This window comes from Mirounga leonina, unplaced genomic scaffold (genome assembly GCF_011800145.1).
Source record: "Mirounga leonina isolate KUSES-001 unplaced genomic scaffold, KU_Mleo_1.0 Mir_154, whole genome shotgun sequence".
NCBI lineage: Eukaryota > Metazoa > Chordata > Mammalia > Carnivora > Phocidae > Mirounga > Mirounga leonina.
In genome coordinates, this window is record NW_023270389.1 from 53,872,561 (window position 1) to 53,892,206 (window position 19,646).

General features: G+C 38.1%; 1 protein-coding gene across 5 annotated transcripts in view; it reads right to left on the reverse strand.

Moving 5' to 3' along the window:
* The window catches only part of DNM3 (dynamin 3), a 559,032-nt gene that overhangs the window by 182,412 nt on the left and 356,974 nt on the right, over nt 1-19,646 (reverse strand). Inside the window, exon 16 of one of the 5 annotated variants that reach the window (XM_035010798.1) lies at nt 13,131-13,221. The exons of the other annotated variants lie outside the window; for them this stretch is intronic. Coding sequence (XP_034866689.1) covers nt 13,174-13,221 — 48 coding nt within the window. The 3' untranslated portion in view covers nt 13,131-13,173. Of the gene's footprint in view, nt 1-13,130; nt 13,222-19,646 lie in introns of those variants that run through there. 5 annotated transcript variants of the gene reach the window in all.

Here is a 19,646-nt window from a genome sequence, read left to right on the forward strand (position 1 = left end):
GTCAAAACTCAAAATCCTAGAATAGAATTTAGTTGATTTGGGTTAATATTGGAGTTTAAAAAAAAAACAACTTTTGATATTTGACACAAACACTGAAGCTATAAAAGTCTCATGGATAGGAGATGCTTCATGATGAAATAACAGACAAAACTGAAACACAGAAGGCAACTAGAGAAAAAGTGCTTGCTGGCAACATATATGGCTAAAAGTTAATAACCATAATCTCTAGAGAGCTTTTTAAAAATCTGCTTAAAAAAACAAATCAACACTAATAGGAAAATGGTCGAGAATAGTTTTAGTAGTTCTCAGATGATAAAAGACAACTGGTCAAAAAAACATAAGACACCAAACTTCCCTAATAATCCAAAGGAATGCACAGCAAAACTGCATGTGTGTGAATATTTGCATATCAGACTGAAAATATCCCATGTTGATCAGATATGGAGAACTGGATATTTTTATGCATTCTTGACTGGAATGTTAACTGGCACAGTCTCGGAGGAAAGGGAATGTGAAAATATCAACATTTTAAATGTATCCATCCTTTGACCAAGTAATTCCATTTTCCATTTTTAGGAATAAAAAAATCCTTGCACCAGTGTACATATATAAAATGTTACTTTCCTCATTATTGTTGAAAAACTGAACTGTCCATCAACTGGAGACTAGCTGAAAAATTATGGTACATATTAGTAATAGCTGATATTTATTGATGTTTATTTTTCTAAGCACTTTATCATATATGTAGTCATTAAATCCTCCCAATAATATTATGAAGTAGGTACTTCATTCATCACAGTTTAAAAATGAGTATATATGATAAATCCAGGGGCACCTGAGTGGCTCAGTCATTAAGCTGAGACCTCCGGCTCAGGTCATGATCCCAGGGTCCTGGGATCGAGCCCCGCATGGGGCTCTCTACTCTGCGAGAAGCCTCCTTCTCCCTCTCCCACTCCCCCTGCTTCTGTTCCCTCTCTGGCTGTGTCTCTCTCTGTCAAATAAATAAAATCTTTAAAAAAAATAAAAATAAAAAATATATGATAAATCCATACAAAAGAATACTGTGTGACTATGAAATAAAGTGACATAACTAAATTCAGTGGAAAGAGCACCAAGATTTTTCTTGATTGAAAGAATCAAGTTGTAGAACAGCATGCATAGTATAATTATATTTATATTACGTTATGTAAATTCAATGAGACATTGGATTTTTTTTTAAACTTCCTATTCTTGAACTTTTTACATAAAAGGTATGCTTAAAATGAGGAAATTAGGCACCTCATAAAGGTTCTGTGGCTTATTTCACTTAGTATAATACATTCAAGTTCATCCACGATGTTGGAGATTGGATTTCCTTATTTTTTAAGGCTGAATAACATTCCATTTTCTTTTCTATTTAGATGTCAATGGACATTTAGGTTGTTTCCACATCTTGGCTATTGTGAAGAGTGCCTCAATAAATAGGGGTGCCGATATGTTTTTGAGATCTTGACTTCAATTCTTTTGAATAAATACCCAGAAATGGGATTCTGGATCCACATATATAAGGTATGTAAAATAGTCACACTCATGGGATTAGAGTAAAATGATGGGTGCCAGAAGTTGGGCAATGAAGGATATAGAAATCACCAATCAACAGACATAAAGTCAATTATGCAAGATGAATAAATTCTAGAGATCTACTACACAACATTGTGCCTACAGTTAACAGTACTGTATTGTACCCATAAAATGTATTAAAAGGGCAGATCTAATGTTAGGTGTTCTTACTGCAACAAAACCAAATTTTGAAAATGAAGTATTTTTTCATTTTGAGAAATGTAAAGTTAATAAAGCTTTTTTTTTGTTCCATTTGATTCTCTTATACAAGTCCTAATAGATCTCCCCTCTTTTTAAACAGATTTGGGCCTCAAAATCAAATTCTTAGCCCTTTCCCCTTATTTACCTTTATTATTCCCAAGATTCCCTGAATGTGGGATGAAACAGAGTTCTCAGAATTGCCAGTCAACATGCTACCAACTCGTTAATGCATTTTTATGTGAAAAGACAGTAGTCTGGCCATTTAGGAATAGTTGCTAATTAAAGAGCTCAGAGTAGAAGCTATAGAAACCCTCAAAGAAATGCAGGAGGCCTTTTTGTGCTGCCACCAGAAAAAATAAAGACAAAGTTGAGGTGACTAGAACGAAGTATGTGAAACCAAAGAAAATAGCATGATGTAATGGGAGGAGAACAACCTAAGTTCTAGTCCTGGCCCTGCCACTGGCCAACACTGTCATTCTGGGCACGTTCCGTTTCCTCATGTAAGAAACTAGAAGTAAGACAAGTTCACTAGCACCCAAGGCTTTCTCTGGATGTGCTTCAGGGGCCCTCACGAAGCTGGAGAGCCCCAGGCAAGCAGGCTGGATCCTGGGCTCCCACCCTGCCTTAACGAAAACAACTCCATTTTTATTTATTTCATATAATGGGATTTCATGGAAGATTCTGATTGAATAAAGAGTTATAATGCTTAAAACAAAAAATAAGAGAGAAAAGTTTGAAAACCGCAAACTAAAGCTGATGTCTGAGGTTCCTTATAGCTTTAAGTTCTTGTTTTGAAATTAATCTATGCTTCAGAATGTATGAGAGTGAGCAGTGAAAATGCAGTTTGCCCTGAAGAAAATTTCCAAGTCACTGAACATCAATCATGAAGAGTCTCTGTTGCTAACATGTGGCAAGTTGATTTTTTTTTTTTTTTTGCTTCCCTCGGGTCAATTTACCATCTGCCTCATCTTCATCAAAACATTAATTTCAGCTTAATCCCCTTTCTTCCTCTCTGGTGGTAAAAGGACCTGGCTCACTTTGAAATAAAGCAAATAAAGTTCAGCTATGCTTTCAGAGGCAGGGTGTTTTCCATGTGATTATTATAGAACTCCAGAATACTAAAATAAATACAGTAATTTAGCTCTTTTCAGAGACTGAAAGTCTTAAAAAACATTCCATTAAAATAAACTAAAATTCATTAAACATATCAAGTATTTGCCATATGCAAGGGACAGTGCAAGGTGTATCTGGTGATAGAAATGTGAAAGACTCTGCTCTCAAATCTATACTCTCTGGTAAGGGAGGACAGCAGGAGGATGTGAGTTCAAAGGAAAGAAGCGCCTCCTCATCGGTGGAAGGGATGTCCAGAAATGTTTTAAGAGTCTTGAAGGTTGGGCAGGATTTTGATAGGCATAAGTATGAGGACAGGGTATCTCTGGTTAAGAGAATGCTAAACTAAGAAGTTTTAATAAGCAATGCAACATTTGGTGAACATGTTCTTAAAAAGATTAAGCTAGTATTAGAATAGAGTGTAGATAGAAGAAGGCAGATACAAAAAACTGGGAAGGCAACTGGGATCTGGGTGCTTCACTGCTCAGACAAAAAGGTGATAAAATAGGATGATGGCAGTGGAAATATCAAGAAAGTGATTGATGGAGCTACACCTAGAGCAGACTTGCAAGAACTCAGGAAATGGCCAGAAGTACATGGTAGAACAGGTAGGAAGCCATTACAAGAGTCAAGGAAGAAGACAAATGGTAACTGGGACTAAGGTGACTGGAGAGTAGAAGGTGAAGAACATGCATATTGGAAAACTATCTAGAATTAAAACTAGCAGGGATTTAGTGATGGATTGGACATGGAGATGATGTTCACTGAGATAAGGAACAACAGACGGGAGATGAGTCATGGGATCAGAGAGGCTGTGGGTTCCATTTTGGACATTTGATGCTAAGGAGTCTGAAGCATCCAAAAGGAGCTAAGGTAATGGGAAAAAGAGTGCTCTCTATTTGACATATGTTTTTCTCAGAGGAATGTGAGATTTCAATGAATGCAAAGAACTGTAAGGATTAATGGGTGAAAAGTTACAGAATATATGGGAATTTTTCACAGAAGAAAAGGTATACAGTGGGGCCTGCAGATGTGTCTAGAGAGGCAAAATTTAAATTAGGTAATTTGAGGGGTGCTTGGGTGTCTCAGTTGGTTAAGCACCTGCTGTTTGCTCAGGTCACGATCTCAGCATCCTGAGATCGAGCCCCACATTGGGCTCCCTGCTCAGCAGGGAGTCTACTTCTCCATCTCCCTCTGCTCCTCCCCCCTGCTTGTTCTCTCTCTCTCTCAAATAAATAGAATCTTTAAAATAAATAAATAATTTGATTATACTCTGCTGATAGAAATAGAAATTGGTACTTAATATGAAAAAAACAAGAATAGGTCTTTTTCTAGATTTTGTTTGTTTACTAATGCTTAATGAATGAGGGAGTTGTGTCTCTCCTGAGATCTCTGACAAGTGGAATGTTCTCTCCATCCCATGTTTGAATGTTTAGAACTCTGTTAATGTTCTATTTAGTTCAAGTGGTTGTATGTTGGTTCTTTGGCGCCGCTGTCAATAATAAAATTCCATAAAACAAAACCCTAAATATGGCTTTGTTTTTCTCTTTTTAAACATATCTGATTCTCAGCCCAAACCAAGATCCAAGTTTTTCTTCTCATGTGGGAGACAAGTGTAAGTGACTGACCGCCATTAAAATTATTTTATTCACTAGACCTCACTGACCTTTTGCTAACCTATCTCTCTATTCAGCCTCCCAAATCCTGCCTTTCCTTATTGTCTATTGTTAGCTTCCTTGATACAGACCTCTGCCCCTTCAGGAACTGCCTGCTATATTCTTATTCCTTCCCGTGCGAGAAACCAGGGGAACCTGTATTTTTAACAAGGGTCCCAAGTGATTTGATTTGTGAGATTAGGTAAATTTGAGAAAATCTGTGCAGAGCCTCTTCAGGGACCACCACAAGGACCATGTTCCTTTTACCTACTATGCCCCCAGCAGGTCTGAGCTTTACTCTTTTCATATGAGGCTTCAATATGTTTTCATCTGAAGCAAAAATCTTACTGCTCAAAACACTTGAAAACTGTGGTCATGGATCCATTACCACTTCCGACTTTCCTGATCTCCTTGTCCATTCCCATGTCAACAATGCACTCACAACCAGTCTAGAATCCTTCAGCTACTTGATGAAGCATTCTTGAGGGCCAAATATGTGATAAGGCTTATTTTATGTCTTAAGTGTAACTGAACAAAACAAAATTCTTGCCTCATCTTACGTTGTAGTGGGGAATATAAATAACAAAATAAGTAAGTTGTGTTTAAGTCTGTTTTTCTCCTAGAAGTTCCAAAGAAAATGGAGTTTGTTAAGTTAGTGGGAAATCATTCAACATTAATACAGGGCCAGAGAAAAGTTTACTTTCGATTTATTCTCTAAAGAAAGCAATTTCTAGGCAAAGTGAAGAGGTACATGAAATATAGGAAAGAGATTAAATGTCCTCAAATAATCTTCAAGTACATTGAAAGTGCCATTCTAAGCAACTGGTATTCTTCCTAGCATGCATCTTGAGGGGAGGCAAAAAGTAGACAATACTTTGTTAGCGTAGGTCTATTTACTGAGCACTCTTCAAGCTAAATAAACAAGTGAAATTAGAAATTCTAATTTTAATTTAAACTCTAGTATTAGAAAATAATGACTGTTATGGAGAAAAATAGAGCATGAAATGGAAAATAGGGAAATCCAGAGAGAGAGAAAAGAGAAAGAAAGAGAGAATGCACAATTTTAAATACAGAAGACAAAACACTCATGAAAAGATGACCATTGAGTGAAGACCTAAAGGAGGCAAGGAAATGAGCAATGTGGGTATTTGGAAGAAAAGCATTTCCAGACACAAGAAATCACAGCAGACGCGTAATAAGCATTAGTAGAGTGAATGGATATAAATGTAGGAACTGTTTTACCACGGTCACTTTCTCCTCTGGGAGCCATCCCTTCTCTTCCCGTCTTTACAGCAAATGCCATGTGCTTTAACTAGAATCACCACTTGAGACTATGGTATTCGAACCAACAAGAACATTTATTACTGATATGATCCAAGGTCCTCTCTTCAGCTGAAGAAACTAAGGTAGAGGGGCGTGTGACTTGACTGATATCAGAGTGCTCATTACCAGTAGGATAGAGCTAAAACTCAGGACTTCTGAACTCCAGCCTTAATTTCTTGCAGATGAAAAGATCTTTAATATGTGAATCAGAAATCTAAATGATTACATTTTTTTCCAGTTACATTTTTCATATAAATGTTTTATTAGTGAATAGATACTCATACTAATGGGGGCAATATCCTTAACAGTGAATACTGCTTGTGAGTTCCCATATTCCACATGTCCCAACAAAGAGAAAAGATGATGAAATAAAGGGAGAGAAAAGAAGTGGGAGGAGGGAGGAAAAAATGAACGAAAAGTAACATAATGTAATTCAATCATCTTTCACATACATGCAAATCTTTCTAAATCCTAGCTCTTTCCAATATATTGCATCAATACTTTCAATTTCTCACCAAAATTCTGAAATGGAACAATATACATATCCAAAAATAAAAATTTTTAATTTTCTTCTCCTCTATGGCACTGTTTTATCAACAAAGGAAGCATCCATCGTTGTCATCAATTAATGGAATCCCAACCAGTTATACTGGGATAGCTTGATGTTTACTGTTTTAATAGGATATCTCCTCAAACTTCAGATCCAAATTCCACCTGGTCATTCCATCCAGTCCCACTTGACACACTACTTTCCCTTCTCGTCTTATTTGGTAATGCAATCTCCATTTCCTCTACCATTTAATCTTCCTTGAGAAGCACTTCTGTTTCTGACATCTGTGCCCTTCCCATCCGTCCCTGTGAACTCGGAGATAAAGACAAAGTTTTCGAGAAATGTAAAGCTCATCTGTCAACGGACTTCCCCTGCCACCTGTCAGAGGCCTCACTGACTCTCCCATGTGCACTCTTAACTCGATACCAACTTTTCTTGTTGAGCTCTCTTTGGAGAGTTCTCCTCCTTCTCTATTTTTTTTCCTATTAAGTCTTTGTATATTGTATTTATTCACAATGTATCTGATTACTCACTATTGTCATCATTTTGCATATAGCTCCTATGACATCATTTCTGCTGTATGAAAAGCCAAGCCGGGTATTTTAAGAAACTTCTATCTAGTCCTAAAACTCAAAGGCTAAACTTTAGGGTTTAACCTATAATCTCGGTATTTGAAGAGTTACCACAGCTGCTACAGCTGCCAAGATGAGTATGGAAGCAAACAATCCCTTCTCTTCAATGACCTCATCATATTTGTTCACGCCCTTAAAATAATTAGGCTGGATTAGTGCAATGAATTCTGGGTTTAGGGCGATCCTTCAAGACCACCTGTGAGATTTAGTTAGCCTGCCTACTTTAGGATCCTGGTCAGATGAGCCATGTTCTACTTGCTCCATACATCTAATTTGTAATCTAGAAAAAGTTAACCTTATAATGAATTTCTGGGGAAAAAAATTTCTGGCTCATGTGTATTTTCTCAGCATCTTTTACTATGAGAGTAAAATGAAGACATAGGGTTCTTATGTAAAATGCACCTTCTTCCCCTTCCATCCTCACCCACTAGAAAAAAACAAAAAACCAAACAAAACTGTCTGAACAGCTTCCTCTTTGCAGGGAAAATGGGTCGAAATGAAGGAGCTGTAGGTTAGTTTTTCCTGACAACAGGGAGGACATGGAAAAGTGTTCTCTGCTATGAACTCTTCTATATTTTTGCCTCCATTCCCATCTCTTTTACTTCTCTTGGATTGACAGAGACAGCACCACTGTGAGGACTTCTTTACCTTTCTTCTTCCCCCACGGTTCATGGGGCCCATCATCCCCCTACACACGTAGACACATGTAGTCGTTCATGTCTATTTACACTCTCTCTTAATTCTAGAAAAGAGTAGTCACTCTACTCTCTATTTGTATAGATAGATTATCACTTATTTTTTTTGCATTAGGCTTTGTTGTTTGCAGCCTATTTTCCACATTAGAATTCTTAAAGGTTTTAATTTTTAAACTTCCAGATACGGTACCTAGCACACTGTACAAACTCAAAGGAAGTTCACTGAAATAATTAATTTAACTTATTTAAACCAAAGTAATATGTGCACGTGATAACAGTTCAAAGGGTTTTGAAGAATGTGTGATGAGAAGCAGGTATCCCACCCCATCCCTCTCCACTTCAAAAAAAAAAACCTTCTTTGAATTTCTGTGTAGATCTTTTGGTGCATAACTCTATATAATATGCTTAGAGTTTTACTTCTTGATTTAACCACTTTACAAAATAGCTACCAACTCTCCTTATTAAAGGAGGCTTTAACTCACTCCTAATTGCCCTTACAGTTCTCCTCCCAATGGTTGATGGCTGTACAAGTCCACAATTCCTGAAGTCCTTGAACTACATATGTTTCAGAATTAATTTTTTCAGAATTTACAAAGGTAATACTGTGTGTATATTATCTGCTGCAAAACCCACATGAAGTGTTTCCACAGTAAAACATCTCAACAGTCACATTAGGTGGGATATATGAAGATTATAAATAACTTCATATTAGTGCAAATCAGGTTTTGCCAGCAAAAAAATTGCCAAAATTTGTCTTCTTCGTCTTGTTATAATGAACCCAGAAGTTACATCAATTGCTTAGTCCTCTTTGCCCTAATTCAGATTAATGAATATTACCAGAGTAACAAAATTCAGTTCTCTCACTTTTTAAATTTCTTCACGTGCTTAATCAAAGGCAAAATATCCAACTATTTAGTTTCTATCAATCTCACTATTTCATTCTGATTGGGCTACACAGTTGGTTTCTTTTTAACTGCTCTTTTTAAGTAAGAGCTCAATATGCTACTATGCTTTTTTTTTTTTTTTTTAACTCTCTTCCTACTTGATTGCTCACTAAGGTACCTCTGTAATGGTACACCACTGCAATTATGTCTACAGAAAACAAAGAAACTTTCAGAGGGTCAAGGATACCTCCGATGCCCTCAAACATGCAGGAATCATTTCAGTTTCAATCAAGCAGATAACCAGATGTCATAATTATTTTTTACAATGTTTCTCAGCAATAATAAAAATACTCTAGAAAATTTCCCCAGTCCATTATCTAAAAGATGCTGAACAAATATAAAATATTATTCACTAAAAACTAGCTTATTATAATTCAGGAAATATATAGCTGTTGACCATTCTAGTTTAAAATATGACAACAAAAAAAAACCTATGAAGACAGGTAGTCTGTGTATTTTCTCAAATGCAGTCACTGTGAACCGCTCCTTGCCCCTGCACCGCCAACACCTCCCACATTTATTTAAAAAGATTTGCCTCTTTCCCTCAAAATTTTTCTCAAGCAATAGTCAACGACAGAACAAAATTTCATTGATAGGCTGTGAGGAAAAAAGCCACGGGAGAATGGAATACTGCCTGGCATACAGTATATTCTAAAATAATAGTTGGATTGAATTTTCAGAAACAAAATTAGGACAAGCAAAAGAAAGAATGAAAACAAAACAAGTGGTGTGTAATAAGCAATAAGCAGAAGAAAATAAAGTGGGAAGCCAAAATTCAACCAGACAACTCATCTCTAATAGAAATGAGGTCTCCAGCATATTTAAAGCTTTGTCCCGTTGACTCTGCACTGGTTTCTACACCAAAGGAGCCACCAGGGCTTTCAAATATCTCCGAGAGTAAAGGACTGCACACGAGTAGTTGGCAGGCCCTAACCCCACCAAGCACATGGCGCCCCACCATCACGATGGCTGTGGGTCTCTGAAAGCGGCTTTAGCACCACTGCTCACATAAGAGGGAGGAGCAGCAACGAAAGAAGAGTCAGTGGAAGCTCTCGAGCTTAGAAAGAAGTCTCTACCTCTCCCTATTTCAGTGGTGATGCTGTAAGGATGGGTGCAAGGATGCTGGAGTCAGGACATCTCTAAGTATCACTACGTGGGAGACAGTGCTTGTGCTCCGGAATCCTAATCAGAACACTGCTTCTCTTGGAAGGAGGCCATTTCCGCTGGAACAAATAATCATAGATGTGTCACCTCAATTAACAAAGTGAGACTCTTGTGAATCTCAGAAATGAGCTGGTGAAAAAAAATAATAAACTATGGCTTTCTAATAGTGGAACGACATTTTAATGCCATCTTCAGAATCCATTGCTGTATCTAATTACATCTCTAATTACAGAGGGAAAATATTTAGATGGGAAACTTGGCTTATCCTGGACTTGAAATCTGAGCATAAACCATGGTGACAGACAAAGGCTTCACCTCATCAGATTATATCTGAAGCTGAAAGTTTTATCTTCTTAGTCTCCAAATTTAAAGGTTAAAGTTACTCAGAGATACTCAAAATCAAATTAGAGGCAAATGATTAATTCCTGTCAATAAATGTTTCTTTCTTATAAATGGAACTTAACTTCTTAGGCAAATGTACACACACACACACACACACACACAAACAATCTCATGCAGCACCTATCACACAAATCAGTCACTGAATATGCTTTTTAAAAGTTCAAGTGAAAATTATTACAAACTCCGGGGCACCTGTGTGGCTCAGTCGGTTAAGCGGCTGCCTTCGGCTCAGGTCATGATCCCAGGGTCCTGGGATCGAGCCCTGCATCGGGCTCCCTGCTCAGCAGAGAGCCTGCTTCTCCCTTTCCCTCTGCCTGCCGCTCTGCCTACTTGTGCTATCTCTCTGTCAAATAAATAAATTTTAAAAAAATAATAAATTAAGAAAATTATTACAAACTCCAATGAAGATTAGAAAAAAGGCTTTGAGTTAGCTTGAATTTAGAATAATTCCCATAGTGTGAAGACGTAGTAAACATTTAATAGCTTTTGTTTTTAAATGATTCTTTTAAGATTTTATTTATTTATAGAGAGAGAGTGCGACTGAGAGAGAGCCCAAGTGGGTGGAGGGAGAGACTGAGGAAGAAGGACAAGCAGACTCACTGCTGAGCAGGGAGCCCGATGTGGGACTCGATCCCAGGACCCTGGAATCATGACCTGAGCCGAAGGCACACGCTTAACTGACTGAGCCACCCAGAAGTCCCATTAAATGATTCTTTTAAGTAGTTACACAGTATAAAGGAAAAGACCCATGATCCAGAAAAACTTTCTACCTGAAGGAGTAGATTAAATTAGCTTTACAATAAAAACTCTGGTCATGCCAAACAACAATGACTGTTTTTGCTTAATATATTGTTTTAAATTTCAAAAATTAACTTGCAAAATAATTTCTAGAGGTATTTAATCTCTTTGATGCCAACCTGCTTTCTTTAACAATGAATTTCCAATTGTTCTGTGAAATTTGTTAAACTTTTCTTAAGTATCCAGAAATGCACAGCTCACAGAATCTTCGCAAACCGAACATTCCCACGGAACCAGCACCAGCTAAGGAACAACATTATCAAGAACCCCAAATGCAACCCACCTTGTGCCCTCTTCACATGATGCCTTTTAACTCACCAGGTCAAAGTGGTTTCTACAAAATGTCATTTCTGGAGCAGGTATAGAGTGAAGCAAGACTAGCCTGCCATTTCTGGTTCTGTTGGCCTGAAGCATAGCTAGTTTGTGTGAAGCAGGCTCCTTCTAAAAGTGGACACTGCCCTGGGCGGGTGACCATGGAGCAGCTGCTGCTCTCCCATCCTCCAGGAGAAGAGTTAGGTGAGGGGGACAGTGTGTGGGGGGAGAAAAGGACACTGGACTTGGTAGGCTGTAAAACCAGCCTCTTGAGATTCAGATTTTCTTCCTCCAAACAGTTATGTGACCTGAGGCAACTCAGCTAACATTTCATGACCTTAGTTTCCCTTATCGATCAAAAAAAAAAAAGATGTTTGACTGTATGGTCTCTAAGTTTTGTTTCAAGGCAAAAATGTTACGGTCTCCTATGGAAGGATGCTTGGATGTGCAGGTGAGGTATAAACACGTTAGAAGGTAAGGAAGTAAGTATTCTCTCTCTCCATCAGAACTGGTCTGACTAGAGGGCCTTTTACCGTTTACCTTCCTGTTTCTGGAATCATACGTTCAGCCTGGATTAGAATTATTTGATTATCCCTTCTTATGTATTTATGATGTTAATAAATAATTCCTAAGACCATAGGTTAAGTGTACAAATTTACTGTTTCCTTTTTAGTCTCCTGTGACAATATAAAGTAAAAGGCCTGGGCCTCCATCGGCCTGGCCTCTCCTGAGCCAGTCAGAGATGAACGAGTCCAGCATATCCATAGCATCTCACACTGCCTCCTGGGGTCACCTATCACATGCACCGTAAGCATAGGAAGTTCACCACACGTATACATGAAACATCATTACTCAAAATGTGATGCCATGAATGAGCAGATGATTTCTGAGCTGGGCCTTGCTCAGAGATAGGCAGTAGGTCGATTGTTTTGCAAAGCTACTTTATACCACATGAAATACCTTCAGTGACTGTACAACAGTAAAAGACACATATCAGCTTCTATGTAAGAGCATCAAAACCTCTGACAATTGGTTCACATGACTCACTGTCAGGGAGAAACCTTCCAGCAGCAGTGACTAGCCTCAGTTTGTTGTCTGGCTGAGATGTGACTAATATCAGGATCAGAGTAACCTTCCAACTTTAAGCCAGAATATAGAAACTGCCATGAAAACGAGAATTAGAAATCTCATAACTGACATCCCTCCCTCCTCTCCTTTCTTTCTTATGATTCCAATATCTTCCCTGCACTTTCCCTTCTCCGATTCATCAGACTTTTCTATATGACATTAGAATAAGCCTGGCCAGGGGTCCCTAGGTGGCTCAGTCATTAAGCATCTGCCTTTGGCTCAGGTCATGATCCCAGGGTCCTGGGATCGAGCCCCGCATCGGGCTCCCTGCTCCGCGGGAAGCCTGCTTCTCCCTCTCCCGCTCCCCCTGCTTGTGTTCCTGCTCTCACTATCTCTCTGTCAAATAAATAAATAAAATCTTTACAAAAAAAAAAAAAAAGAAGAAGAAGAAGAAGAAGCTTGGTTGAACAGCTCTGCTGCAATTGTCTGCGTGAAATGAATGCAAACAAAACCAGGGCCTGTTAGCTCCAAGTTCATTCCTTTACTTCACTGCAGTGAATAAACAGAATTAAAGATCGTGAACAATGTGATCTCAATTATGTAGAAACATTACAACAGGCCCTCCAACCTCCTCCCCTGGGCTCATAAATACCATCCATGAAAGGCAGACAGACTCACAAAACTCCAGATTCCATTTTCTTTTCAGTTTCCACCTGTTCCTTAAAAAAGCCATTTCTTCACAGTTTTCCTCTGACCTTCCTTCAGTATCTACAGCAGAATTGGACAGAAACTCAAGTTTTAGTAATGAGTATACAACTTTGTATGATGTGTAGTCTCCACAGATCTAGAGTTTTTCCTTTTTCCATTCACCTAACCCATCAATTTCCAAAAAAAATTGTTTAAACTAGTCATTGTGGGACAAACTCAGAGCAGCAACTTTCTCCAGTCATATTCAGCCCACATGAGATACTTAAGGATGTAATAAAATATAAAAAAGCATATTTTAGCAGCTTGCTATTTTGAAAAAGGAAAAAAAAAATCCCTTCAGACAGTAATCAATTGCATTGTGGTGATTTCTGCAAAATACATTAAGCAGTTCGCGCCTGTGGCAATGGTCACTGCACATATTTTGGAATGTCTCCCAGACTCTAAGACTTTTTCCAGACATCCAGGAGGAACTTTAGTATGACAGAGATCCTGCTCTGGGCCTTGAAAAAAAAAACTGTAGAAGGAAAACTTTTGAAGGTTCAGTTTCAGCTGGATTTTGTTTCTTAGACAGCCGAGTTGCCTAGGTTATGGAAAATACTAGTAATTATGGAGTAATGATAATCAGAAAAGTTTCCCCCTCTGTCTTTTTTTGTCTGCAGCCTTAATTAGTTAATCGAGGTTTTGGTTAAGCAATAATGCAACTTCGCTTCCTAAGTGTCTTTATGAGCAGGGGAGAGTCTATCCCACCCTAGATACTGAAATCACCAAAAGATATTATGATAATATTTTCTAATTATTAGAAACAAACCATAAGATATATCTCTGTTTACTCTACTGCCCTTTTGCTGTAAGAGCAATCTTAAATTTGCTCAGGAGTTATGCCTTAGGGAGGAAATCACTGGATTTAACAAGTGCTCTTTAACCATCTCTTTCCTCTGTCATGTTTAGATTTAAAGTCTTCCCTCATGAGGGGCTTTTCCTGTGGTTAGGAATGAAATCTGAGTATAGAAACTGACATAGTTTATATCTGAAAGGACATATTGATGTATGCTAGAGCCAAACATTTTCCACAGACATCTATTACCCTCTTTCTTCTCTGTCTCAAAGGCATAACTTTTTTTTGAGGAGGAGGGGCACATTTTGTGCCTCCTATAAATTGAATTCATCTTACCAATGAAATAAGTAAACGAAAGGAAAAGTTTTCCTAGTCTTTTTGTTTCATGTTATATCTTAGTTCCCTTTACAGTCTTCCTGATTTGCTCAGATCCAACTTTATAATTTTTTGGTTATTCTTATATTGGCTTAATAGTCCCATTTTGCTTAAGTTCCAGATCAGTTTTACTCTGTTCTCCGATCCGTACAGCTCCTGGTGTGAGAAACAGGTGCTTCTTGGCCTCCTTTCTTCAATTCCAGTCCTTCCGGCAAGGGCTGAAAGTCAGTGGTCCTTTAGGGAGGCAAATGTCATTTTCTTTATCTTACTGATTCTCACATTTATTTGTTTCAAATCTAAAGAGGCAAAGAAAAGCATGCTTGCTTGCTCCTGATTTTATATGTATTTTATATATATATATATATATATATAATGTAAAATATTTTATGCCATTTACAAGATAGGTGGTTTGGAAAAAGCACTAATTTAGGAACCTGAAGAACTGGGTTATGCTTCAAGCTTTGCCATTTATCGGCAAGGTGACCTTGAGAAAATCACTGAATTTTCTTAAGTTTTAATTTTCTCATCTGTAAAATAGGAGTAATACCTGCCTTGCCTAACTTACAAGAGCCAGATGAGATAGTCTATGTCAAAATACTTCTAAGGTAACATCTGTAAAGAGCTCAGAATGGTGTGTGGTGCATGGTAAACACTATAGACGTGTAAGCTACAATATTAATATCATCATTATTATATAATTACTATTAAAACTGCAGAGCACCAGACAAATAAGTAATCACTCACTAGTGCGTTTTTGATAGTTGTATTATACCATCTCATGATTAGTAACATTTTTAAGTGTTTTTTTTATTATTATCTCATGATTAGTAACATTTTTAAAAACTGTAATTTTATAAATCTATTTAGCTATTTAAAACAGACTTCAGTAATGCATTTTCCAGGTGATGAAAAAAAATGGCCTCTGAAATATTAGGATGAAAAAAATCACTAGGCTATATGAGATGCTCATTGCCTGAGCTGACAAGAGTTTTCTGGAGCTCCAGCTGTGAATGGGCAAGGACCCGGGCAGGAGCACCGCAAATATAGTACTATGTTACTATAGGGCTCTTGGAAGGGGTGTCAGAGTCCCCTCCCTGCTTCAATGCAAAGCAATCAGCCTGGCCTCTCTGAAGCCAGTCAGAGTCCAGCATATCCAAGGCAGTTCTTGAGATCCACTGTCTTGGCTTCTGGATGAACAGAAATGTCTAATGCACCCAAATCATGCCCAGCCCTAGGCAGAGTTGAAAAGTCATCAGTGTTCACTCCTGGGGCCTGTATTAGTTTGCTAGAGCTGCCCTAACAAAATACCACAGACTGGGTGGTTCACACAACAGAAATTTCCTTTCTCACAGTTCTGGAGACCGAAAGTCCAAGGCGAGGTGTCAGCAGATTTGATTCCTCCTGAGGCTCCTTCTTTGACTTGCCGATGGTTGCCTTTTCTCTGTGTCCTCACGTGGTCTTTCCTCCATGTGTACCCCTAGTGCACCCTTGTATGTCCAAATCTCCTCTTCTTATAAAGCCACCACTTATAGTGGATTCGGGTCTGCCCTCATGGCCTCCTTTTACCTAAATCACCTCTTCAAAGGCCCTTTATCCAAATATAGTCACATTTTGAGTTACTGAGGGTTGGGCTTCAACATTTTGGTGGGGTAGGGAGGGACACGACTCATGTCATAACAGGGCCCTCTCTCCTGGTTACTTCTCTGACCAGTTACTTCCTTTCCACCAGGGTCCATGTAGTTCAACATATTTTCTTTTCCCCACGGATCCCTAGAGCTCATTGCTCCTGATTACTTCTAGAGAAATTTAATTATGCACAAATGTGCAAGTGCTTTGAAATCTATATTGTAATCTGAAAATGTTACAATATTATGACTTCTATGAGCCTAAGCCTTGGAGTGTCAAGGACTAGAGAGTCTGCAGGACAGCATCTTATTCCTTGGACTAACATAAGACCAAAAATGTGGACAAGCCTGCTTTATCAGTCAGGGTTCTCTAGAAAGACAAAAACCAATAAAGTGTGTGTGTGTGTGTGTGTGTGTGTGTGTGTGTGTGTGTGAAAAAACAAAATATATAACAGGATGAACAAGCTTGCTGCTCATTAATAAATCCTGAGCTCTACCAGTCATTGTAGGGTGGTGAAGAAATAAGACTCAGCGGCTACCAGTAATACTTCATGGACAAAGGAAATGTGATAAGGGCTATCACAGGAACTCAGAGGAGAAGTGACAAATTAGCCTAGGGTGCTTTGGGAGGCTTCACAAAGAACAAGATTTTGAGCTTGATTCTATGATTTGAATATAAATTTTCCAAGCAGAAAATGAGCTTAGAGAAGATTTCAAGTCAGCAGTTCTCAAAGTGTGGACCATGGTCCCCTGGGAATCAGCAATACCCTTTACAGGGGGCCCACATGATAGGCCCATGTGGTCAAAATTATTTTTATAACATTAATGCATTATTTGCCTTTTTCACTGTGTTGACATTTGTCTTGATGATTCAGAAGTAATGGTGGTAAAACTGCTGGTGCCACAAACCAAGGTAGGGGCACCAAACTGCACTAGTAGTTACAGTCTTCAATGTCAAGCTGTTGTAGTTAAGAGAAGAAGGAGAAGAAGAAGCCGCTGCCAGATTTGCTTAAGAATATCTTTGATAAAAGAAGAAAAATTATTAATTTTTAAAAATCTAAAGATTTTTACTTATTTGAGAGAGAGAGAGTGAGAGTGAGAGAGAGATCACGGAGGGAGAGGGAGAAGCAGGCTCCCAGCTGAGCAGAGAGCCCGATATGGAGCTTGATCCCAGGACCCTGAGATCATGACCTGAGCCAAAGGCAGATGCTTAACCGACTGAGCCACCCAGGCGCCCCTAATTTTTAAAAATCTTCGCCTTTCTATATGTGCCTTTTTAATATTCTATGTGATGAAATGGAGAAGTACGCATAAAACACTTCTGCTATATCCTATAGTTCAATGGCTGTTTCAAGGAAAAGCACTTGTGTGATGTTGGAGTTGTGCTTATTTTGTGGAACACTATTTTTATTTGAAAGAATCACTGACAGACAAACTACGATAATTCAAATAGATCGCACACTATAAGGCTACACTCCCATGAAACTGATTCAGTTGTTTGACATGTCGAGGGAAACAACCAACAGTATTAGTTGCCAATCATAAAATTTGAGCTTTTATGTAAATATTAAAATTTTGGAAAACTTGCCAGCGTCCCAATACTTAAGGACTTAGCTGATGCACTCCATGGCAATATTAACTAATGTGATTTTTAAATATTATTTAATGAAATTGATAAACCTTTGGAATATCTACATATCATTCAAAGAACCAATATTTCCCAAATGGTTAGTGCACAATATTACAAAATCATGCATGCATAAAAGATCCATTTAAAGTGCAAACAAGACAGAACATGGACTTTAATGTCAGACTATGAAAAGTTAACTGGTATGATTCTGGACCTACATTTTAACTAATCTTTAAGAAATTACGACTTGTTGAGTTTTGGTGTAGTATTAAGAATATCTACATAATTATCTGAAAAGTTTATTAAAATACTCAATCCTTTTCCAACTACATCTCTGTTAAGAGTCTGGATTTTCTTCAAATCCTCACAACAGACTGTAGGAGCAGATATGAGAATCTGTCTGTTTCTGACCAAGCCCAACATTAAAGAGATTTGCAAAATTGCAAAACAATGTCACTCTTCTATTTTATTTGTTTGAGAAAGTAGTTGTTTTTCACAAAAATGTATTACTTAGGATAACATGCAATGGGTTTGTTACTATTTTAAATAAATTGATGCATATATTTTTTACGTTCTCCATTTTAATTTCTTTTTTTTTTAAAGATTTTATTTTTTTATTTGACAGAGAAAGACACAGCGAGAGAGGGAACACAAACGGGGAGTGGGAGAGGGAAAGCAGACTCCCTGCCGAGCAGGGAGCCCGATGCGGGACTCGATCCCGGGACTCCAGGATCATGACCTGAGCCGAAGGCAGTTGCTTAACCAACTGAGCCACCCAGGCACCCTCCATTTTAATTTCTAGTATGTTATATGTCAATAGATATAGGCTATAGTCCATATAAACAAAGGCTCTTTGTAAGTATTTAAAGAATACTTTCAGGGGCGCTTGGGTGGCTCAGTCAGTTAAGCGCCCGACTCTTGGTTTCCTGCTTGGGTCATGATCTCAGGGTCATGGGATCAAGCCCCACGCAGAGCTATGCACTCAGCATGGAGTCTGTTTGAGATTCTTTCCTTTCCCCCTCCCTCCCCCTCTGCTCCTCCCCCTACTTGTGCTCTCTTGCACTCTCTCTCTCTCAAATAAGTAAATCAATAAAATCTTAAAAAAAAAAAAAAGAATACTGTCAGAATTTAAAGGGATCCTGAGATCAGAAAATCTGAGAACTGCTACTTCATTTAAAGGAACTTGTTTGTATAAAAGCAAAGATCACCCAAGGGAAACATAGTGAGTTTCTGAAGTGAAAATTGGCATAGGTTTTTCTGAAGACTTGGCTGGAGATGAGGGTAGGAAGGTTAACCAGGCAGATTATAAAAGAAGCTGCATGCCCTGATTAAAAGTTTGAATTTCATCCTTTATACAATGGCTTTCAAACTTTCATAACTACAACCCATGGGCAGACATACATTTTACATAAAACAGTACCCAAACACACACATGTTTATATAGATAAATATAACTAGAGCAGACTTTCAGAAAACAATACCTTTACAAAATGTGATGTATTCTATGTTATTTTCCATCAAGTTTTTGAAAGTTCAATGCAAGTCACTAATTTGAGTTCACTATTTATTAATAGCTTGCAACCTGTAATTTTTAAAGTACTGCTCTATGTAATGGAGAATCAAGGGGCAACAGATGTTTTACACCCTGGGAAGTGACATGATCACATTTGTGCTTTTAGAATCACAATGTGGCGTGGAGGGTGAAACATTCAGGAGACTGTTGTAATTATCCAGGAGAATGATGGTAAGGATATGACCTAAGCCAGAGGACTGAGAGGAGGCACTATATTTGAGAGAAAAAAGGACTATTAGGATTTGAAGACAAGATGATGTAGGGCTTATAGAAGAAGATATATCCATGATAACTCTGAGGAAGTTTGTAATTTGGGAGAATTGTACAGCTGCTGAGGCTATTAACTAAGATACAACATGCATGAGAGTAATAGGTTTTCAGGGCATAGAGGTGAAGGCAAAAATAAATAAATTGAGTTTTGGATGGGCTGGATTTCGGGTCATTCAA